The sequence below is a fragment of the Erigeron canadensis genome, chromosome 7 (genome assembly GCF_010389155.1).
Source record: "Erigeron canadensis isolate Cc75 chromosome 7, C_canadensis_v1, whole genome shotgun sequence".
NCBI classification, from domain to species: domain Eukaryota; kingdom Viridiplantae; phylum Streptophyta; class Magnoliopsida; order Asterales; family Asteraceae; genus Erigeron; species Erigeron canadensis.
Window position 1 is genome coordinate 11,806,850 of NC_057767.1, and position 24,567 is coordinate 11,831,416.

Here is a 24,567-nt window from a genome sequence, read left to right on the forward strand (position 1 = left end):
TGTTGTCAAGGAGTAGAGCTTTTATAGGCGAAAGCTCTTCTTCTCTTGGTATCCAATGTAGCCACGTAAATCATTCTTGTTGGATGAAAGAGGAATATTGATCGTGCCTTTCATGGTACTTCTGGTCCCCCATGTACTACGACACATTCTCTTTCAACCAATCGCTGTATGGACACGCACATGTAATACAACCACCATCCTGGATCCTAGGAACCTTCCTAGTCACATCATTTGTCCTTATCAACAAATCCAGGTTGTTATCTTCGCTTGATTGTCAGACACAGATTGGGCCATTTGTCAAAGCACCAATTTTTCTAAGTGTTTTCAAGATGACTGCTAATCCTAAGCTGTCTTCCACTCTCAGCTTAGTCTTCTATCTTCAATCCTCTTCTTTAACTTGGATTGAATGCTGTAAACATCTTTGATGCAACTTGAACAACACTAGCTTCTGATGTGTGAAAATCTAGTTAAATTAAAATCCTTATAAATACTCCGAATCGAATACCACACACAATCGGGCAGTGGACCCGTTCGTATGCAATATAGGTTAAAGTAAGTAAAGGTTCGTTCCACGGAGACTAATAAAAGCTAGCGAGTTTTAAGTAATTAAGAAAGAGTTTAGTTTTAAAAACACCACGTCATCTTGATTTTAAACTGAAAGTTAGTTGATTGAAAGCGTTAGAAATTCCGTAGAATTTATCGAAAAGAAAATTGTTTTAAATCAAATAGGATGAGAAGATCATCCACTTCGACTCCTTGATACACATTATTTAGGTTTCATATATTTAAAGAACCAATTCAAATATGTTGATTTTATAACCGAGAACTAAACAAAGACTCACCCCGTACCCGTCAAGTTCGTTACTTTATTCAATTCCCTTAATTAACTAGTTCCATTACGAAGACCGGTACCCCAAGACGCCTTTCATAACTTTCCTAGCCAACTAATTGTTTTGGTTATTTAGATAACAATTGTGCCTATTGATTGTACCCAACCATTAACCCGTTAACCCTTATTAACTATTAATTACTTTCTACCGTACCCGTCATAGAAACAATTGCTTCTAACCAAGCAATCAAAATAACTTCTACACAGCCTAGTTACCACTGAGATCATGCAAAAACTATCCGCAATTAAGAGTTAAATAACAAAGAACTAATAAGCTAAAATTACGACACAACGTTAAATCAAATCAACTTAAATTCAAAAGATTATGCAACCATTATTTAATGTATCACGTCATCTCAGAGGATGACGAATTATTTAGCTACTCATAATCATAAACAAAGCACAAAGAGTAAAAATATAGAAGAACATATTGTACCAATGTGTAGAAAACAAGTAAACGCTAAGAAAATCGACAACCGAATGCCTTGAAGCTCACGAACAACCCTTAGACCTTGATGAACGAAAAAACTGCTGAGAAAAGCCCCAAAGAACCCTAAAACCGACTAGAAGTGATTGTGTCACGAATGGGAGGGTTATGGTCTTGTATTTATAGTGAAAAATCAAAAAGCCTTCAGCCGACCTCTTTTATGCGCCGCACATATCACCCATGCGCCGCACAAAACCAAGAGTTTCCAAGTTTCAGACTTTCCTTAGCCCGTTATGCGCCTCATAGCCCTTTTGTGCGCCGCACAGGCACAATCGCCAAATTCCCTGTCCAATTTCTCACTTTTCTGTGCGCCGCATGCTTCATCTTGTGCGCCGCACAAGCCTCCAACTTTCGTAAAACTTGTATTTTCCAACTCGTCTTCACTCGTACTCGTCCAAGAATCATCCTAATGCATCTTTTATCCTTCTAAAAGCTATTTCCAGCCCATGTACCTGTTCTAAGCCTGAAATCACTAATAATACCATCAAAGCATCGAATATACATATAACTTGCACATATTTAAGCTTAAAACGACTTAGAAACAATATGGGAATATGCATATAAATGGACATATCAAATCCCCCCATACTTAAGCCTTGCTTTTCCTCAAGCAAATTCAGATTTCAAAACATTCATTTCCTTGGTTCTTAATTGCAAAACATGACATTAATCCAAAAAGAAACAAAACCATAAGAATAGTTAAGCAATTTTAATCTTTAAATGAAAAATTGAAATGTTTGACAATACTTGAATGATCCAAAAGCCTCGAAAACACGACTAAGCATTTTAATCAAATGAAAGAAAACCATCTCAACTAACTTTCTCCAACTAACAAACTATTGGGTTGAAATATTGTATCAATCACTCGAAGCCTAGTCGTGATGCATATATTTTAACCATAGGCTTGTAATAGAATCGTCTCTATGTCGCCATGGCGCTAGCACCATATAACGTCTATCAAAAGAGGTAAATAACATGGTTGAAATGTACAAAGGCTCACAAGGGTATTTAACAATGTGTTTGGGAATTTAAGGATATACTTGGTGTTAAAAGGAAATAACACAAACAATTAACAAGGTTTTACATATAGTTTAGTCCAACACAACCCATATCACTAGTTGCCATCTATCCAAAACCCAAAAGACGTTCTCCCGACACTACTCCCCAATAGAACGATTAAAACCGACACCATTGTGGTGTATGACCTTCAAAACGACTTCTAACCACCATAACATACCAATGTTGACTTTAAACAAACATTGCCAACTTCAAATGAAGATTATAATCAATCAAAGAACACTTTGTTGGTTTAAACTTATGTACCAACTTTATATTGATTTGCCAAAAATGAGGGAAATACCAATTGATAGTCCAAGTTCTTCTTTTTCTTTTATTTTTTCTGTTTTTCATTCTTTTCATTCTCTTTTTCTTTTTAATGAACTACTTTTACCCTATCTAATTGGTATCCCCCTTTTTACAACTTTGAAATTTGTTGACAAATCATAAACAATCATGCTAATCCGAATAATCTAGACTTAATCAATAACTATGACGACATCAATCTACCCCCAATAGAGAATACACCAACCCGACACAATCAAGACAACCCCAAACCATCCAACTAGCATAGGCAACTAATGATCAACCGAGGATTTCGACTATCGGTATGGCGAGAATAGGTTACATATTTAAGTGGATTTAAAACAAACGAAAGGTTAGGCTCAACATGTTTTCTAAGTGTATCTTGCACTAAAAATGAATGCAAACAAAGGTTTAACAAGGGAAATTCACTAACCAATGTGATTAGCTACTAAAACACATGCATACAAACATGATTTAACAATGATAAACATAAACAAAGGGTGAATAAACAAAGAACAAGGGTTTAATCCTAAATTTACCTCTTTATCATCTAGCAAACTACGGGACGATCAACTAAGACAAGTTCTAGAATCAATGCAATCACCGGTACACTCATATCAAAGAAAGAAAAGCGGAAATGGAATAAATTATCCTCAAACTTGCACATCATAATTCAAAGCTCTAAAAGAGACTTTTACTTCCAGATAAATCCAAAAGCCTATGAGAGGGACAAATTTACAAGGCAACTTAAACCAAAACCGTAACACCTATCAAATCTCTAAATGAATCAAGATCTCACATATTTGGTGTTTTGTGATAGAGTGTGCTAGTCATGTAATCAATCCCGAATGGATTTGCCTTAACGATCATTCAAAACACATTTCACAATTTAAAACAGTTTTACCAAATGGAAACATAGTTTAATTACTAATATGATTAAATCCTATGTGAAAAAGCAATTTAAACTATAAGACAAGCAATCAAAAGTTAAAAATCTATTCAATCTCATCAAAAGAGTCTCAATTTCACCCGGCTTTTTCCTATTTACCTACCCCCCCCCCATACTTGAGTTGTACATTGCCCTCAATGTACAAAGAACCAATGAAAATTACGGGAAATAGGAAAAAAGTAATAAAAAGAGTAATATAAAGTGAAACTTCCCGGGTTTAATGTGCGTGCTCCAAATGCTCGGTTGATCCAAAAAAAAATAATATAAGTTAATTGCATCTCAACCGCATTTAACTCCTTCCTTCAAAACTCTAACACAAACTCAACAAACAAATTAAAAGTAACAAAATAAAAATAAAAACTATAAAACTATGAATAAAAATAAAAACTAAAAATCCTAAATACGAAAAATAAAAATAAAAAACTAAACTAAAATCAAAAATCTTTTTGTATTTTTTATTTTTCAAATTTTTTGTATTTTTAATTTTTCAATTTTTTTTGGATTTTTAAAATTTATCAAAATTAAATAACATTTAAACTAGATAAAAAGAAATTAAAAATAAAATTATCTAACCTCGGGTTGCCTTCCAGAAGCGCTAATTTTTGTTCGAGTCATTAGCTTGACTCCAACATTATTTACAAGAACTTATGACATTTTCTCCCACACTTAAGTTTAAGTGGGGATAATAGTAATAATGCGTACCTTCAAAAAATAAATTGCCTATCCGAAAATGGAAAGGAGAATCATTATGATCAGTTGAAGGCACATCATGTTGAAACACACTTGCATGTTTCTTTTCATAAGGAATAGAATCTAATGGATCAACTTCTTTTAATTCAACTTTCACTAATGTTAATGAAAGTAAATCAGCCTCCAGAGCCTCTTGCATTATTATCTTACTCAAAATATCTCCGGGCTCCATAAATTCCTCTAAAAACTCCTCCATGGTCAAGTCACCAAGATCAGAATGTGAATAAACATCACCCGGCTCCACAAATTCATGCAAGAATTCTTTCAAATCCATTTTTACCTATAAAAGCAAACACTAGAAACCCCGTGAAAAGCAAGTGTGTAACACAAAAATAGACTAAATAAAAATAACTAATTAAAAATAAAAATAAAACTAAACTACGCTAAACTAATAAAACAAGTAACTTTCTCGTAAATAAATACGAAAAAGGATCAAACTACAAAATCTCAAACTAAACTCTTAAAATCAATCCCCGGTAGCAGCGCCAAAAACTTGATGTGTGAAAATCTTGTTAAATTAAAATCCTTATAAATACTCCGAATCGAATACCACACAAAATCGGGCAGTGGACCCGTTCGTATGCAATATAGGTTAAAGTAAGTAAAGGTTCGTTCCACGGATACTAATAAAAGCTAGCGAGTTTTAAGTAATTAAGAAAGAGTTTGGTTTTTAAAAATACCACGTCATCTTGATTTTAAATTGAAAGTTAGTTGATTGAAAGAGTTAGAAATTCCGTAGAATTTATCGAAAAGAAAATTGTTTTAAATCAAATAGGAGGAGAAGATCATCCACTTCGACTCCATGATCCACTTCGACTCCATGATACACATTATTTAGGTTGCATATATTTAAAGAACCAATTCAAATATGTTGATTTTATAACCGAGAACTAAACAAAGACTCACCCTGTACCCGTCAAGTTCGTTACTTTATTCAATTCCCTTAATTAACTAGTTCCATTACGAAGACCGGTACCCCAAGACGCCTTTCATAACTTTCCTAGCCAACTAATTGTTTTGGTTATTTAGATAACAATTGTGCCTATTGATTGTACCCAACCATTAACCCGTTAACCCTTATTAACTATTAATTACTTTCTACCGTACCCGTCATAGAAACAATTGCTTCTAACCAAGCAATCAAAATAACTTCTACACAGCCTAGTTACCACTGAGATCATGCAAAAACTATCAGCAATTAAGAGTTAAATAACAAAGAATTAATAAGCTAAGATTACGACACAACGTTAAATCAAATCAACTTAAATTCAAAAGATTATGCAACCATTATTCAATGTATCACTTCATCTCAGTGGATGACGGATTATTTAGCTACTCATAATTATAAACAAAGCACAAAGAGTAAAAAATATAGAAGAACATATTGTACCAATGTGTAGAAAACAAGTAAACGCTAAGAAAATCGACAACCGAATGCCTTGAAGCTCACGAACAACCCTTAGACCTTGATGGACGAAAAAGCTGCTAAGAAAAGCCCCAAAGAACCCTAAAATCGACTAGAAGTGATTGTGTCACGAATGGGAGGGTTATGGTCTTGTATTTATAGTGAAAAATCAAAAACCCTTCAGCCGACCTCTTTTATGCGCCGCACAAAACCAAGAGTTTCCAAGTTTCAGACTTTCCTTAGCCCGTTATGCGCCGCATAGCCTTTTTGTGCGCCGCACAGGCACAATCGCTAAATTCCCTGTCCAATTTCTCACTTTTCTGTGTGTCGCATGCTTCATCTTGTGCGCCGCACAAGCCTCCAACTTTCGTAAAACTTGTATTTTCTAACTCGTCTTTTATCCTTCTAAAAGCTATTTCCAGCCCATGTACCTGTTCTAAGCCTGAAATCACTAACAATACCATCAAAGCATCGAATATACATATAATTTGCACATATTTAAGCTTAAAACGACTTAGAAACGATATGGGAATATGCATATAAATGGACATATCAGCTTCCATAAGATAACCATTATAAAGTATGAAGCATGATCTGGGTCAGAGATAGATGTAAGTTGTGTCAGCTTAGTCTGACTCAGATCAAATTACAAGAACACAAAGGTTACTAAGTGTTTATAAGTCAGATTTGTCATCACCAAATTAAAATTATCAATGGGACTCAACAATCTTCCCCTATTTGATGATGACAAAACCCAACACACTTTCTAACTATCATCTTACAAAGAGTCAAATAACATAAAATAAATAGATTGTGACCCTTTGAATCTTTTGAGTTCTTTTTGATCTAATATGAAGTTTTTAACATAGAAACTAAGTGTATTTAACAAACTGAATTATAATGAGAAATAAAGAAATATATTACAAAACAACTTAAATATTCCCCAATCATTTCTACAGCTTCCTGTTTCACTTCATAAGATGGGGCAACAGTCACATTTAACTTCCTATCTAGGCCTTCATTAATCAAATATTGCTCATACCCATTACCCTTTTCACTGTAAGCATTACAAATTCTGTATAGGGTAAATAGGTGCAAATGTGGTACCTCTTTAATTTCATCAGTCCTTTGAAATGCCAACTGGCCTCTTGCATTCATGAAGTACATTCCATGTTCAGGTTCAGAGATAAACATTCCATTCCTTGGTTCTTGTACACCAGCAGGTAGAGACAGATTGAGATTGTTAATAGACGATTGTTAGTCGCGGAGTGAAAAATGAAAAAACTGACCAACTTCAGGGTTTTTTTTGTAATTAATTCACTTAAGGACAATATTTGAAAATCTTGCCACCTTGAGGGACCAAAAATGTAATTTTCTCTTATTATTATATTGTTATTATATATATATATATATATATTGTCGGTAGAGCGGAGAGAAAAAAAGAATAAATTCTCTCGCTTCTACTTGGCTGAGAGTTTTATTTTTTTGTATTTTGATTGGTTGGATTCTATTTAGAAATTATTAAATGTCATTTTTATATTTGGTAACAACTGAATTTAAAGAAAAACTATAAAAAATAAATTCAAATTCTTAATGAGTTGGAAATCTTTTAATATAACTTAACATTCATAAACTCATACTTCTATAATACATCTGTACATTAAAAAAAATCAAAAGGCAAATTATATTTTGTTTATAGCTATGAAATTTATCAATTTTTATTTACTGTTTATTTATTAACAATGATTATTTATTTTTCTCCACTAAAATAAACATTAAATGAACTGATATTAGATACATTCTTTTTTGTTCTAAGATTATAAAACTAATTAAAAAGTTTTTAATCTAATACGGTACGTGTGTTTCTAAAATATTTATAAAGTTGTTTTTGTTTAAACTTTATCCTCGTGGCATTTCACACTTTAGTGAAATGGGCTTAATATAATGGTACGTTGTGTTTCTAAAACGTTTATAAAGTTGTTTTTGTTTATACTCCATCCTCGCGACATTTCACATTTTAGTGAAATCAACTATCAAGAGTTGAAGAGTTAGCCCTAATTGATTAACAGACTTTATCTTATTATTGGCATGAAGTGTTTTGTAAAAATGATTAAATAGAATAACCCAAGTAATACAATATTTTGACTACTTTCAAATATTATATAACTAGATGTTCATTACCAAAAAAATATGTTTCTCTTAAACAAATCATTGAACTTAAAATAAACTATCAATTATATCATTAACAAACTTAAAATTTTGATTGGCGGGTCGACTTAACAACTTGAAAACTCAATCTGGACCGATCCGAGAAATCATGTTGGTAGGTTAACGGGTTGAAAACCTCTGATAGTTTCAAGTCGGGTTTCAAATTTAATCAATTATTGACAGTCTGACTATTGTCTATAAACAACTTAATTATACATTTACAACATTTTAATGGAGTAATGTATATAACCCCTATACATATAGTCATACATAAGTTAATATTTATTAAAACTATTTATGGTAAATGTTTTTCAAACTATAATTATATATTTTTTTTTCAATAACAATATTTTTAAACTATAAAAGGTCATAAATATGTATATCAAACCCATTCTATATATACTATACTTGAAATTGTACAAGTGTTTAAAGATTATCTTAAATGTATGTTCGATTTCATACTAAACATCATTTTTGGTATATGATAAGACGTATATTTTTTGCAATGTCTGTTATATGTACATGTTATTATGTAACTTTTAACGACCGGTTATTAAACTAGGGCGGGTTGAAATTTAAGATCAGACACTTCAACCTGGACCCGACTCCGGTTGACCCGAGTCGACCAGACTAATACATGGGTTGGCGAGTTCACAGGCCCAACTTATTTTAATTTTTAAATAAAAATATCAAATCAACTTTTTTGTGGTTTATAAAAGGTATGTAGATATGTAAAAAACGACTATTGTTAGTAAAGCTGTCAATGAGTTATGGTTGACATGTTGATGGGTAAAAAACATGTGACCTTGACTCAACCCATTAAAAATTTCAGGTCAGAAATTTTAACTCCTACCTACAACATGTCAACCCAAACCAACCCATCAACTTGAAAAAAAAATATTGGTTTGGCGGGTTATTAGGTCGAGTTTTGGGTTGTCGGGTCAAATAGGCTGGTGGGTTGACGGAAGACTTAAGGTTAGGTCAAATAGGTCATATGAGTTATGGGTTGGTGGGTTGATTTCTGGTCAAATGGATTGATGGGTCGACTTGTTAAAAAAATATTATATACACTTAAAAATATTTTCACGTTGGAGGGTCGACCTGTTAACCCAATAGGTCAACCGCAACCTAACCCGAAAAATAAGGTTAGTGGGTTGGCGGTTCGAGATTTCACAACCCTAACTCGGTTATTTTCGTGCGGGTTCCAGTTCTGGTTTCGGGTTGAGTCGAGTATTGACAGCCCAAATTGTTATGGCTGTCAATTGGGTCGATCTATATCGAGTTGGCTTTGGATCAAGTACTCAAGTAGGTTTGACGGGTCAAATAGGTTGTTTTCGGGTAACCCGGTCACCGACAGGGTATTAATTTAGTTATTATTATTATTATTTTATGTTTGCAGAACATGTTACAAAAGTTATTAATTAATTTTGTTAATTACAGTACAGTATAGGTAGACTTTCCTTAAATAGACAATTTATTACTACCAGTAATTACACTGAACATGTAACCTTCCATCCATTACTAAAAATAAATACTTATAATAAAACTTCCCACCATACAACACTCTTCTTTTACTTATTTATCAATTCTCTCCCCACTAAACATTCTCCTATAATTACTCGCTTCTTCTTAAATTGCTGTTTGGTAATTCCAAGAATGTATGTTTTTACTGATACCCATATGTCTATATTGTATTTTATTATGTAAAAGTTTTGAACTTTTGACATGGGTTTGTTCTAAAACCTCTCATTTGTAAGTATTTTTACAGGTTTTAAAGAAATGTCATTAATTTAGATCACAAAAAAGTTTTCTTTTTTTTTTTTTTGCCTGCCAACTGTTTGTGATTTTGTCTCAGAGAAATGTGGAAGGAGTTGACCTTTATTGTATAGTCAAAATGTTCTGTACAAGATCCATTTTTAAAATGTTGTGAAGATTTTAATTTGAATGTCAAAAAAATTTACATCTCACCTCCCATGTACCCCGCACTGGAGTGATTGGGTATAATCGTCAAAATTTAGGTTTTGAATTCACGTTTTTGTGGTCGAACTCGAAAAAGTATGGAAAAGTGATAGTCATTGTGTTGTTTTGAGTAGTTAAATGGCTGCAAAGTATTTGCATTCATTGGCAGATGAAAATCAAGATTTACAGAAGCAGTTAGGATGCATGACTGGTGTGTTTCATATCTTTAACCGAAACAATATTGTATCCGGAAGACGTGCCATTGGCCCCAGCCCGAAAAAGGGCCTTCATGGTAAAACTAAAGAAAATTGTTTTTATTTGTCTATTTTATGGTTGGTGTCTTGTTGTGTTTATGCAAAAAATATAGGTTTGTAACAGTTTATTGTTGGCATTATAGCATTTTCTTCTTATCCTGAAAGGATCTTATTATAAAAATAAATAAATTTAATCCTTTGGTCAAGAAACCAAAAAGTTTACTAGCATTTATATTTGATAGTCTAAGTTTCAAGCCATGAAAGAAAAGGCTTTGCAAAATGCAACGAAATATGTGAATGTAGAAGTTTCCTTGCCGGAATTTCACAAAGCAAAACAGAGTTGATGTACCTGGGTTTTACACATTGGTCATTTGTGATGGATGGGTTATTCTAGAGGTGGGAAAATGATGGCATGGGCGGGTTTTTAACACCTATATATCTGTTCTTAGTTTGAAAATATGTATACTGATTAGTATAACAAACTTTAATAAAGGAGATCTCGCTTTATGCGTTTGAATACACTTTGAATGACTTTTGACCCGTTCATTCTGTATCTTTCTTAGTTATTTCTTTTATGTTAACCCTTTTGACCTATTAATAATAAAACGTACCCAAAAAAGGTGTCGGAATTGCCATGTACTTAAGTTATTCTACACTAAGTGTTTGATCTTGAAAAGCTAATCAATACAACTTTTATCTGTGCTTGTGTGTGTGTGTGTTCATCCATTACCCCGAGCTTTTTCATTGTCGTACTTCTCAATGTAACTTCACTTAATTTCATGCAGGCAGCTCACTTTTCAACAATCGGACACCAGATAGAGAGTCAAGTGTTATCTACCATAGAAGCCCCATTTTGGTATATTCAATTGGTTTCTGATTTATAGTCTATGTAGTAATGCTATAACTAATTGTTAGGCTGTATGTGTTTATAAAGGTGAGTGTTTAACAACATGTGTATATTTCAGGAAAGACATAGGGTATCTACCGAATCATCTAAAGTCTCTTTCTCCTCATCGTCTCCTCCGTCACCCTTCCCCTATGAGAATTATAAGATTGATACAGGGACTCGTCAAGAACGCGAGGAATCAAACTCCTCTGGGAAAATGAACCCTCAAAATCTGGACCTTAGAGATGTGGTCAAAGACTCAATGCATAGAGAAGCCCGTGGGTTATCACATAAAACTATTATGAAGGAGTCAGATGAATGGTATTTTGATGAGCCTAGAGAACTGTCGAGATCAAAATCTTGCCATATTAATGACGTGTTACCAATTTCAGTTTCCAAAGATTACCCACGGTTCTCTTATGATGGGAGGGAAAGCGACCGTTTGTCCAACAAATCAGACTCCAAAACAACCAGCTCAAAGAAGCTTAAAGAACCACCAAGGCTTTCTTTAGATAGTAGGGAACGATCCATACGTACTCTTAGCTTCATTTCACTTGTACCCATAAAATCGCCTGAGTCAAAATCTAACCTTTCAAGAAACCCTGTTGGCATCGATGACCAGAAGGATCTTACTCGGACACGGCCACCAAGTGTTGTAGCTAAATTGATGGGTTTAGAAACTTATCCTAATTCTGCCTCCAATAGCAACAAAGAGTTGGTCGTTGACCCAAATTCATTGTCAAAAGGTTCAAGTGTCCCTGATTTTTGTGGGTCGACCACTAAAATGTCAAATTCCACTAGGACCTCATTGAGAGAACCAACGTCTCCGTGCTGGAAAAATTCGGACATGAAGCCAATTTCTAGAGTACCCATTGAAGCAGCACCATGGAAGCAACGGGATGGAGCTCGTGCTATTGCATCATCAACCAAGATACAGATCCCCACCTCTTCTGTTTACAGTGAAGTGGATAAAAGATTGAAAAATCTTGAATTTGCACAGTCTGGAAAGGATCTTAGAGCTCTTAAACAAATATTAGAGGCAATGCAGGCTGTTGAAGCTAGAAAAGAAGAGAGACAGGAGACAGCGGAAACATCTTTGGAGCATAATCATCGAAATGTGCCATCTGATGTTTCAAAGGCTCACGGGTCCCATATTGTCATTATGAAACCCACTAAGCTTGTTGGAAAGGGTTTTGCAAACAATAAAACAGGTAAAGACGTGATTACCGAGAGGCGATCTCGCCTGGCCACATCTTATATAGATTCGGCCACATCTTATACAGATTCTAGTAAACCAAGAAAGCAGTCAAATAAGCACCATTCAGAGTCTAAGTTAACTAGGAGGAGGAAACAGCCTTCAAATATCCAGCAAAGCGATCGAATTATGAGAAAAGTTGATGATGGTAGAGCGTTGAAGATGGATACAGCGGTTAATGCATCTGAATCTTCCGAAGAAACTAATAGTAGGCAGAGTTCTAGCTCAACACCAGAGGTAGGCTCATGTCTATTTATCTATGTGGCATAATGAATGGGGCATACAGGTTGGGTAACGGGTGAAGATGGGTAGGCATGTGCTCAAATGCGACAGTTGGGTTTGCCCAAAACACCTTGCGTCCAATATCTTCAAGTTTTATTTAACAATTCATGTGTGATGACTCCATAAATTATATCTTTTTAGTAATGACTTACCTTTTGAATAACATAGTTTAGGGATTTTAGCATTAAAAAGGCATGCCAGGTGACTTTCTACCTGCTCAACCTATTTGTCACGTCTTTCAGTCTTTGTATATGCTTATGTCTTGTTATACATGTTTGACCCGTTAGAGATAATATATAGCTGATCAGGCCAATTTAATGTTAAATGGGTCATAAGTGTCACGTCAAAATACTATGATGATTTCACTGAATTTTGATAAACTGATTGATTAGCTAATTCCATTTGTGTTACTCTTTTAGAAATCAACCTTGCTCGTGAAGATAGGTGAACCGCTCACTCCAGAATATCCAAGTCCAGTCTCGGTTCTTGATGATTCAGTTTATATGGAGAAATCACCTTCACCTGTGAAACCTACACCAAATCACCAAAAAGGTAAGTTCATTTTCTTTCTTATGTCTTAAAGGGGTACAATAGAACTTACGGAGACCTTGCTAAATATTCAATATTTTATATGCAAAGTTACTTTTTGTAACTCAAATGTCATGGACTCATGGGTTTGAATTATATAAACAATTTCTTCAAGAAAAATGCAGGGAAAGACTACACACAGACATTCTTCACCACTGTCAAGTATGTCCCATTGGTAAGGTCTTTGACCTTGGGAGGATCCACTTGGGATTGAGTCCCACTTCCCATAATTGTGGGGGTGGATTAATGGGGGTTTTTCGATAGTCATGGGTTTCATCCCAAGTAAGCGTGTAATTTGGGAATAGGAGTATGATAGAATGCCGTTCTAAACAAATGCTACAGAGAAATGTTTGTACAATTCAAAGACATTAGTTTAAAAAATAAATCATTGTATGACTTGTGTACTATTGTGTATTATGTATTTCGTTACTTTGCTATTTAACTTGTCGGCCTATGTGCTTCATGGTCATAGACTCATAGTCAACAGGCTTAGTGTCCATTTGAAAACTGATATATTTCAAACATGATTTTTCTTAATGAGCACCACTACGAATTTGACAAGAACAAACATAAGTATTAACTCGGTAAAGTGGCATAAGAATCCTGTTACAATTATTTGTTCTAAACTATACTACAAACCATTGAGTCAGAAGTCTGGGTAGTATTGCTAAAAAGGCAACCCAGTGAGGTTGTGGGAAGTCTGTACACAATGTCTCTCCCTTGCACCATGATGTACTTCAGAGGTTGCAATTTCGACCCATTTACCTATTATTAGGTATATATGCGTTATGTTTAATCATGATGGGTAAAAGTGTGTTGAGCCAAAGGAATTACCCAATGATAATTTGTGATGATACATCCTAAATATGCATTTTGGGTCTTGTAATATATGCAATAACATGATGATAGTTTGGTGGATATATCAAAAGAATTGTGCACAAATTGCCTCCCATAAAGAAATAAGTCAAATGGGGTAAATAGGGTCAAAGTCATTTGAAGTATATTAAATTGTACCCCTATAACATAATTTTTGTAATCATACACTGAACGTTAGTAATTCAGATAATTGGATAAAGCCGTTTTGGGTTAGCTGCTTGATTTGACTGATACTACAGGTTTAGCCATTTCGCCAGAACCTATGCATTTTGTCACCTCTATGCTATTCGTATGTATGTATTATCTTGATTAAACCAATCCTGTTGTCATTAACAGATAATGTTACTCAAAACCCTGCTGATATAATTGTTAAAGATGGATACAAAGCAACAAACAATGTTTTACCAAACAGGATCATCTCAGGGGTTTCATCTCAGATCGATAATGAAAGGCTGAAGAAAGTTCAGGATTTGGTTCAAAAACTCAAGAGACTCAATACCAACGACGATGAAACTCACACAAATCACATTGCATTTCTCTGTGAAAACACGAACTCTACTGACAAATACATCTCAGAAATCTTATTAGCTTCAGGGCTCCTCCTTAGAGACCTTGAATCTTTTAAATTTCATTCATCTAGTCATCCAATTAACCCCGAGCTATTTTTAGTCATGGAACATATCAAATTCAGCAACCTGCAACAAGGAAAATTTCACAGGAAGCTAATATTTGATGCTGTTAATGAAAGTCTCGTGGGAAAATTAAGTTCACCTTCTAAATTGATGCAGAATCCTAGAAAGCTTTTAAAAGAGATATGTTTGGAGATAGAACAGTTGCATGGGTGTACAAAAAGAGAAAGTAGTGGCCTAGAAGAGGAGGGTGATGATTTAATAAAAATCTTGAGTGAAGATGTGCTGAAAAACTCAGATATATGGACAGGCGTATATGGTGAAAGTTCGGCGATCTCAGTGGAGGTTGAGCGTTTGATCTTTAGAGATTTGGTTTATGAACTTGTTATGAGTGAGGCTTATGATGGTAAGCTAGGAATGCCCGGTATATTCTGTTAAGTGTAGTTATTGAAGTTATTCTTACTGCTCCGACTGCCCGGGCTCCAGTGAGTTTTACGGGCAAAGTTCACTTAATTTTTAACAAAATCTCCAGTCACCCATGACTGTGGATTGGTTTTAATATATTAGCATAGATAGAGACTTGTGACCATATATTAGTTTTTCTCCTAACTTAATTGGAATAGTTGGTTAGGGTGTGTAAATTAGTGGTTCCAAGTTCAAACTATTGTAACTAGTGAACTGAACTACCTGACTAGGCGTATTTGGTTTCGGTTTAAGGATTTTTGGAAAATCGGTTCTTGGTCCGTTTGGTTCTATTCCGGTTTCACTAGAGACAAAAAGATGTATAGAACTATTTATTTATGAAATGTTATTTATGTTTTTCTACAATTGTCTTAATATGATGAAGTTTATAAATGTTTAGTTGTGCACATTTTGTTATTTTTTAGTTTTCTATTAGTTTTGTGACAAACATATATTTAACTAAAAAGAGACTTAAAAGTATATGAGACTATGAGAGATTTAAGGTCAAACCTTCTAAACTGAACATGGAAAGAAATGAAATACGTATTATACAATATCGAATATCGATTATGATTGCAAAATCCAAAGTTAATATCGTATTTCTGTATTGCAGTTGCAATTGTATACTCATGTATCAGGCCTGTCCAATAAGGGACGTCATCCTCATCCACAACATTATTGGCAGCAGCCCGTCGTGAAGGGGCATCATAGTGGCTAGTCGGGGAGAAGAAGCAGCACAGATGTGGTGAGGTTTGGGTAGGAATAATCAACCAATTCTCAAAGATTTTGTGAATTACACATTTACACCAAACTATTAGAGTTATCATCATTGACACCATCAAAAATAACAAGTCGACCTTGATCGATTAGTCCTTTGAGTTCTAAACTCATCAAATACATTAAAATTGATCATGATTCTAAAAGTAAGGGTGACAATTTCCGACACAGACATGAAATAACTGAGTTTCAAATGTGGCTATATAAGTTTGCATTATAAATGGATTAACATGAATAACCCGTTTAATATATGAGTTGGGTCTATCTGCCAACCCATTTAATAATAATTTATGTTTGTTTATAATTTTCTCATATTACTTATCGCGTGAATCAAAATATGAAAATCCCACTTACCAATTACCTGACATTCAATGTTAATCGATCTTGGTACACGGTGGTGATTGGTATCATGGTTCTCGGCTTTCTAAAGTCGATTGATATTTGTTTGCAATCTAACTCTTTTATTATATTTTACTTTTAACTTTTGTTGTATTGTATGTATGATGGGTATATAAATGCGAGCATAACAACGATAAACGCTGAAAAAATAAACATTTTAAAAAACTAATGTGACAGGAACGTCTTATCTGACAAAACTAAAACAAACTATTAAATAGAGTGATACGATGAACATATATATTTTAAGGAAAATTATTAAAATATGTTTAAAAAATAGACTTAAAAATAAGATGATGATAATAATGAATGATAAAGATTAATTGATAAGTGAATCTTAAACAAAATAAGATGATGATAATAATGAATGATAAAGATTAATTGATAAGTGGATCTTAAACGCAAAAAAGGATAAAATTTAAAAGAATAACCGCCGCTGTAAATATAATTAACCTTCTCAGCAAGTAAGGTAAAAACCTATATCAATATCTATATAGGTTAAAATTAAAAAGATAAAACCCCTAAAACTTCAAAACCCTAAATTCATCTCTCTATTTTGTTATTCTCACACACAAACACACGATGGCCGACGCTGTGATTTCGTTGGAGAAAATAAAATCATTCTTGAAATCTCAAGTTGACAATGAAGAAAATTGGGCCACTAACATGGTATTACTTCCTTTTCCCCTCTTTACTTCTTTATTACTATTAGATCGTATTATTACTATTATTATTGTGTATGTATATCTATCTATATGTATATATTCTTTATTATTGTTATGATTAAAATCATTTAATATATGAGTTCCTTTTCTAAGTTAAACTTTTTTTAGGGTTTGATATTTTGGAATTATAATCTGCTCTAACTTCCCCTATTTCAGAATTCATTATTAGTTTTTTATATATAGGAAATTAGTACAAGTATGTGTATCCTTTTTATATATATGTTTCAGTGTATTCTGTTGTCTATATTTTGTAGTTGTTTTACTTATTATTTTTATTAAATACAAAAGTAGAGTTTTTTTTTTTTTTTTTTTCATATGCTACTTTACGATTATGTGGTTGAATCGATGTTCTTACAGTTAAGACGTATCGAGGATAAGTTTTTTAGTTTTTAAAGTCCAGGTGTTACTGTCCTAGATGTGGCATGGTAGACTTGTGAAGCGAGCAGGGTAACGGGTTTCAGGCCAAGCAGATTTTTTTGGTTTTGGTTCCACACTTCCACGTGAAACACTTTTTGTCCACTTTTCGTAATAAGTTTATACGTAAATAGTGTGCCAAGTGAGTGCATTGGCTGTTTTATTACAATGTTATTCTAAGTTTATTTGAATAAAATGAATTAGATTTTTTGTGTGCAATAAACTCATGGTTTGGGCAACTATTGGACCATTGAGCTATATGTCTCCTTTTTTCTCTCCTTTATAAATGGAATTGAGTCCATAGATGTATTTAGAAGGTTTCATTTATCTTGTTGCCACTTCTTAACGGTCCCTATCTCAACCAGTATACAAACAATAGATGTACTTGGCGTAGCCATTTAATAGAAAAACTTGTATACGACACAGTTTAAGTGAATCTAATGTGGATTAAGCATAGACTTTATGGTCATTTTGTACATTGACCTTCAACAAAATAGCAATAGCAATAAGCTGATTCATAGTTTCTTTGAGGTAATCTATTATCGACATATGTAACAGTTGATTGCTGCCAAACTTAAACCATGTCTTCTTGATGTCGTGCAAAATTGTTTCTTCTTGACATATCTGCTATTCAGCATTTGAACTATTGACTTGTATAACTATAATTTAATTTTTTTTTTGTTATGTTACAGAAACTACTCCGAGCTGCAGGCCTCTTTGCTGGTTCTATTGTTTTGATGCGGAATTTTGGTGACCTAATGGCTATATGAAAGCAGATGTTGGATCTCTTTTACGTTCTACATAGGATGTTTATGGATCTTTTGGTTTTATGAGATGTTCCACCTTGAGGATACTACTTTCGCATCAGAAAGGAACATAATATTCGTTCAGTAATTCTATGACAATTAGGTTTTTTTGATGTTTCCAGTTTGTGTGTTGCTATTGTTTTTATATGAAGTTATCACTTGATCTTTGAAATTCCTGGCTCTTGGTCTTGAATGTTTAATCTTAAGGTGTGTGCATACTTTATAAGCCTTGGGTTGGGTAAAACCAGTGGCATATTATTTTCTCTTCAAACTTTGTTACCTGGAAGTTAGTACATGCATTACTTGTACAACAATACTTGAAAAGTGGCACAAAGTAATATGAAATGCCGGGATTGTGCCAGATGATCCTACCATTCGAGTCAAAATCACAATACTTTGTCTTTTGGTGATGTATGTACATGATTTACACATAATGAATACCATACAGATCTACACAACATTTGGTGGTGTATGTACATGATTTATAACATGTACCTTAATCATGGTATAAGCAAACATCATTATATTGCTTGAAATCTGGATCATACGATTCCTGTTTAGTCACGGAAGACAAATATGTGCTTTAATACCACACAAGTATCTCACTGGAGCGGACCAAGTATGCCTGTTTGGCTTTATGATTTTCTCACGGGATGTTTCATCGTGTAATCACATTATCTGTCAATTAGCAAGATAATAGAGTTCACATATTTAACTCTAAAACACAATGCACCAGACGTTTATGAATCTGAATTACACCATATTCAATATCAAATCACATACTTTAGTTCTATGTTCCTATCAAACACTTGAATTTTCCTTTAATGTGCTAGTGTACTACTTATCAGTTATAACTACTTATGTGACATTCCCATAACATGTTGCTTGTTATTGTTGACTCGGCCAGTGATATTTGCATAAGCAACTGATACACCTCGTTTGTAACTTGATCGGACATATCTTATCTGCGCATCTAGTGCAAATTTTAGAGCTTGTGAACTTTAGTAACCATAAGCAGACTAGCTTATATGTGTAGACAATAGTCTTGGGACACATACTTAGCAGTTGATTTCATCAAGTATAAAATATAAATCTTGGGAAATCTATTACTGTTAGTAAGGAGAAATCTAAATATAGAAATCTGGCTCTAGAAGAAAAACGCACCCATTTGTCAACCTTAGTATAAAGGCACCTGATACCATTTACCATATTGCCAATAGCCTGCTCCAACGGCAAACAAACACATGACAATATAGTTGAATCTTTATTATTTACTGGACAACCACAAATTATACTCTAATACTTGTTTAACCATATTAATAAGGAAAAACTTTCACAATAATCTATAGGTAATTGAGTTAAATTTGTAGTGGTTGAGAATTAGGAAACCAAAAATAGGTTATTATAAGTTGTCTTAACAATCTCCTACTCTGTCATTCTTTTGATTTTTCATCATAACAATATTCATTCAGATCTCCCTACTTAAACGCAACCCCAACCAGGCACCAGAAGATCACAAACATGGCTAATGGTGTAAAGGATCCAACCGCTCCAGGCCAACATGTATCTAGAAGGCCACGTGGCCGACCTGCAGGTTCTAAAAACAAGCCCAAGCCACCCATCATCATCACTAGAGAAAGTCCCAACACACTTCGGGCTCATGCCATGGAGGTTAGTCCTGGATGTGACATTGTTGAGAGCTTAGCAACCTTTGCTAGAAGAAAACAACGTGGGATCTGTGTGCTAAGTGCTGCCGGCCGCGTCACCAATGTAACATTACGCCAACCAACCCCTTCTGCAGGAACCAGGCCAGTTGTCACACTCCACGGCCAGTATGAGATTCTGTCGTTGATGGGTTCAGTCTTGCCACCACCAGCCCCACCAGGTGTTACCGGCTTAGACATATACTTAGCTGGTCCACAAGGCCAGCTAGTAGGTGGAGCCATTTCAGGTCCCCTTATAGCATCAAGTCCCATTGTCATTATGGCAGCTACTTTTATGAATGCAACATTCGATAGGCTGCCAATTGACAAAAATGAAACTGAAGCAATCACCACAGCCCAACAAAATCAACATGTGATCGGTTTATCAGATATGTATGGAATTCCACAAACTTTTGGCGGCTGCCCAGCCACCCTGCCATCAACCGATATGTATACATGGACAGCTTCACAACCACTTTCAAAAAAGACCTAAGCCTTTCATGTATGTCTAGCAGAAATATTGTATAACTTGCAATTTAAACAAAGATGATAAGCAAACTAGATACTTCATGTACTTCAAAAATCAGCAATTAAATAACTTTTTTTTATATTAAAAGGTGCAATGCACATAAATCCAACATAATAAGCCTAATAATTATCACCAAAAACTAAGTTTACGTAAATACATCTTTTTAGAACATGGAGCTGACTTAATAAAGAGACCAATAATATATTTAAGCTTTCATTGAAGATATCTCATCCAGCAAAAACTTAGATTCAGCTGCAAAATCAACTGGAGCAACAGACTTGACTGTAATTCTTTGTTTCTTCTCATTATTGTACTCTCGTGGTGCGACCATTACTCGCAAAAGATGTGGCACCCATGTTGCCTTTTTAAGTTGAGTCTGGAACTCACTCAAGTCATCCTGCAAGTAACAAACAACAATAATGTCTTAAAATTATCAAACGTTTGTGTAAAATTTGTGTATGCATATTATGGATTTTACCTGTGACTTCATTTTATCAAGCTCATCAGCCGAGCAGCCAATTATTTTCTCAGCATCTTCACTAAAAACAGAAAACCAAGCTCCACCACTTGCATCAGAAAACTTTGCACTCAATATATACCTGAAACGACCACAAATTATGTACGGTTGAAATACTGTACTTAGTCACTATACTAAGGTAAGTTAATAGCAACAATCACACAAACCTCAAACTGCAGCTAGCATCGTTCTTTTGGCATGCTTCACACCAGTAACCAGAATCAAGAGCTTCATTAACTTTCTTGTTACATGTTTTGCATGCTCGATATGACATAGCTTGCTCAGTCCTAATCAAACTCATACAAGCTCGCACATTGTAGAATACCGGCTGGCAGACAAAAAGTAGCAATTTTTCAACACTGGAGAATTATTTATTTACAATTAATGAAAAAATGTATTGTACTTCTATTAACTTATCATACCTTATCTTCACCCAAAGACGGGTTGCTAGTTATATGTTCAAGGGTCACCCGGTCAGAGTACATAGATCGGCCACCAGTTTTCATTAAAGGACTTAAGCCAGAACCAACTGATTCCATGGAAGTCTCTTTGCCTTCAGATGAATACCATGATTTCAACTTTTGAGAATCCGGGGAATCTGGATTAATTTCTATGATACTTTTGTTTAAAGTTGACAAAGATACACCTGATACAAACAATTGGCAATGAAAAAATGAGTTATAGCCATAGATTTCTATAATAACTTTTGTAAGAGACTACTAGAAATTATCAGTATTACCTTGGAAATCTGACACCCTTAGAGACTTGATTGCAACTATTGGTGACTCATCAGCCATATCCAACAATTTCTGACCAAGATCAGTAGCAAGAGTATTCCACAGCGACACAACTACTGTCTTCTTCCTGAAAGATTCATTGTTTCCAGTTAAACGTAAGCATAAAAGTAACTTATCAAAACAGGTCAAAAGTTGTAAAAAGTTACTTTTATGCATAACCAAATCCACATTTTCCATATAAATTTTCATACTTAAAACGTAGATATTTGACCCATAACCCACCCACTTTGCCAACTTCAGAACTAAATCTCATAAACTACATAAGAACAAGTAGTCTTACGTGTCATCTGCAATGACTATGTCACGCTTTGGAATAGCCTCATTATCAATTTTCCTACGAATGCTCATAGTTGGAGATACACTTTGCACGACACCAATAACATCTGTGTTTCAAAGTCAAGTCAATCATCTATTCTATGTACTCAGTGAAGCAAAACACTGTACAATTTTAAGCAATTTTTCATACCAACAAGTTCCTTTTGGTTGATGTATGGTCCTAACTGATCAATTGGGACAAAGTTGAACTTAGTTTCGGGAATAAAAGCCGCTTCATTCATCGCTTCTTCCACTTGAGAATTTTCATTCAAAGTCATCTCATAATCATTCTGTACAGTCTTGTATTGCTTGTTAGCCAATTTCAATGTGCCTTTAGATATGTAATAAACTTTCCCCATTTGAAACACATCAAAGAACTTCCTTGCAGCCTCATTAAACATTGTTGCTTGTATTTGAGTACCCTGCAGAAAATAAAGTTCATAATTAGTCTTACTTAAACATTTTATCACAAAAAAAAATTATTTATCATACAAAATAACACCAGAAACATGTTAAATAAAAAACTTCAACTTACATCTTCATCGGTTAGCTCCACGTTGAAAACGCAACCTTCCCCTTTCATGTTCTTGTAATTACGCATGGTTCCTTTAGCAGTGACCCGAACTTTAATAGTCCAGTTTCCTTGGTAAGGGTGTAGGGAGGCTAATGGATGAACCCTCCTAGTCATTGCCATTCGTGCAGAAGGTGCACTACTGCATATATAAAAGAACAAAATTTTACAAACAATACCAAAACCAAATCAAAATCAACCAGCCTAATGCATATTATGCAAATCAAGTTTTTCAGTGTGATTTTAAGTAATCCTAATCTTAATATCATATCATACGAACTATATCTATATATTTCTATATCTAACACTCAAGTTATTCAACATTTCAACAATGATTATAAACTATAACTAATCCAAATGCAATGTACATTACAAATAATCAAATCAATAAATAACTGACAACCAATGCAATACTTACTTCCCATTCTGCTCATGAATAATTTGAGCAGCTGATTTTGTAACAACATCTTGCTTTGGCTTCAACAAAATGCCTGGTACTTCACGTTTCACCTCTACCTTGAATTCCGCTTCCAAAGCGGGCGAAACGGCTTCACATTTTGTCACAATTAAATACCTAAAAAATCAAAAACAAAATCATTATAAGTTATTCTAAAGCATAAACAACTGGCCCAAAAAGTTGCTAAGGCATAACTAGATTGAAAATGTATAAAAATATGACTAAAATACTTACTTTTCGTTCTTGTTTGGGATGTCGTTAAGCGTGTAGTCATCGATACGAATAAGACCCAAGTTTTGAATGTTTCCATTGATAACTTCAGTTGACAAACTTGACTGTAACATGGCCTTCAACTTCTTTTTTCCATCACTTACACTAAACCTGTTTACCAAAAAAAATGTGATTAAGAAAATAAGCCATAAAATAATCAACAAAAATATAATGAAAAAAAATAAAAATATATATATATAATCTGAAAAACAATAATAATTATAAATAAATAAATAAATAAAATATATATGTATACTGATTGCATTTAGATCCCTAAAAATTATTGATGTTAGCCTTACAAAAAATGATCATTAAAAAAGAAAACCTGATATTTTTAATATAATAATAGATCTATAAATTATATATTTTTTTATAATATATCTGTAAATATAGTAAATTTCAACATAATATTATTAATTTATCCTTAAAAACTAAACACATATAATTACACATCTATATAGAATCAGATACAAATAGCAAAGAATAAAACCCTAATTTAACAACAAACTTAACTTTAAAAAAAGTAATTAAAAAAAAAAACAAATTATAACAAATAAATCAGATCTAAAAATACAAATTAATTAATTCATAAATAAATAAGAAACTTACGTATATCGGTTACCAGCAGACTTGATATCGAGAACTTGAACAACAATTTCAGGCAAATTAGCAGTTGATTCAGGGTTAGGGTTTGATAATATAGTTTCAATCGCATTTGGACTCACTGATTTCGCCATCTTAATTTCCAAATTAATTAATTTATCAATAAAACAAAAGTTAATTATTATAATTATAATTATATGTATATAGATATAGATATCTCTTTTTTCTGTATAGATGTGTGAAATGAGAGAGAGAGAGTGAAATGAAGTGAGGGGGATGTGTGGGGGCTTTTGTATATGTGATTTTAAGCGCCAAATTTTTTTTTTCTTTGTTTGTAATTTGAAAATTTTCGGATTGGGGGCGATTTGGGGGTGTTTTTTTTCGCGGGGTTTTGAGTTAATCATGTTTTCGCGCTTAAATTATTGCTCGAGATTTATTTACAGGAA

The 24,567-nt window shown here is 33.8% G+C and overlaps 4 protein-coding genes across 4 annotated transcripts; 3 read left to right on the plus strand and 1 right to left on the minus strand.

Moving 5' to 3' along the window:
- The first annotated feature begins 9,827 nt into the window (after positions 1 to 9,827).
- LOC122607822 (protein LONGIFOLIA 1-like) lies at positions 9,828 to 15,607 on the plus strand. The gene is made up of 5 exons (XM_043780877.1): positions 9,828 to 10,301; positions 11,049 to 11,119; positions 11,229 to 12,641; positions 13,106 to 13,238; positions 14,487 to 15,607. Exons 1-5 carry the CDS (start codon positions 10,148 to 10,150, stop codon positions 15,215 to 15,217), a joined length of 2,502 nt encoding a protein of 833 aa, XP_043636812.1. The 5' UTR covers positions 9,828 to 10,147; the 3' UTR covers positions 15,218 to 15,607.
- Positions 15,608 to 16,928: 1,321 nt separating this feature from the next.
- Positions 16,929 to 18,531, plus strand: LOC122608263 (mitochondrial import receptor subunit TOM5 homolog). The gene is made up of 2 exons (XM_043781347.1): positions 16,929 to 17,083; positions 18,246 to 18,531. Exons 1-2 carry the CDS (start codon positions 16,997 to 16,999, stop codon positions 18,321 to 18,323), a joined length of 165 nt encoding a protein of 54 aa, XP_043637282.1. The 5' UTR covers positions 16,929 to 16,996; the 3' UTR covers positions 18,324 to 18,531.
- A 317-nt stretch (positions 18,532 to 18,848) lies between these two features.
- LOC122608962 (AT-hook motif nuclear-localized protein 16-like) lies at positions 18,849 to 20,555 on the plus strand. The gene is given in 3 exon segments (XM_043782030.1): positions 18,849 to 18,864; positions 19,899 to 19,911; positions 19,913 to 20,555. Coding segments are annotated over 3 exon segments (672 nt in total).
- Positions 20,556 to 20,693: 138 nt separating this feature from the next.
- On the minus strand, positions 20,694 to 24,356 carry LOC122607653 (replication protein A 70 kDa DNA-binding subunit B). The gene is made up of 11 exons (XM_043780671.1): positions 24,128 to 24,356; positions 23,483 to 23,629; positions 23,210 to 23,365; positions 22,756 to 22,933; positions 22,372 to 22,642; positions 22,186 to 22,288; positions 21,848 to 21,972; positions 21,531 to 21,754; positions 21,276 to 21,436; positions 21,070 to 21,190; positions 20,694 to 20,988 (listed from the first exon to the last, which is right to left on the minus strand). Exons 1-11 carry the CDS (start codon positions 24,253 to 24,255, stop codon positions 20,797 to 20,799), a joined length of 1,806 nt encoding a protein of 601 aa, XP_043636606.1. The 5' UTR covers positions 24,256 to 24,356; the 3' UTR covers positions 20,694 to 20,796.
- Between the last annotated feature and the right edge of the window lie 211 nt (positions 24,357 to 24,567).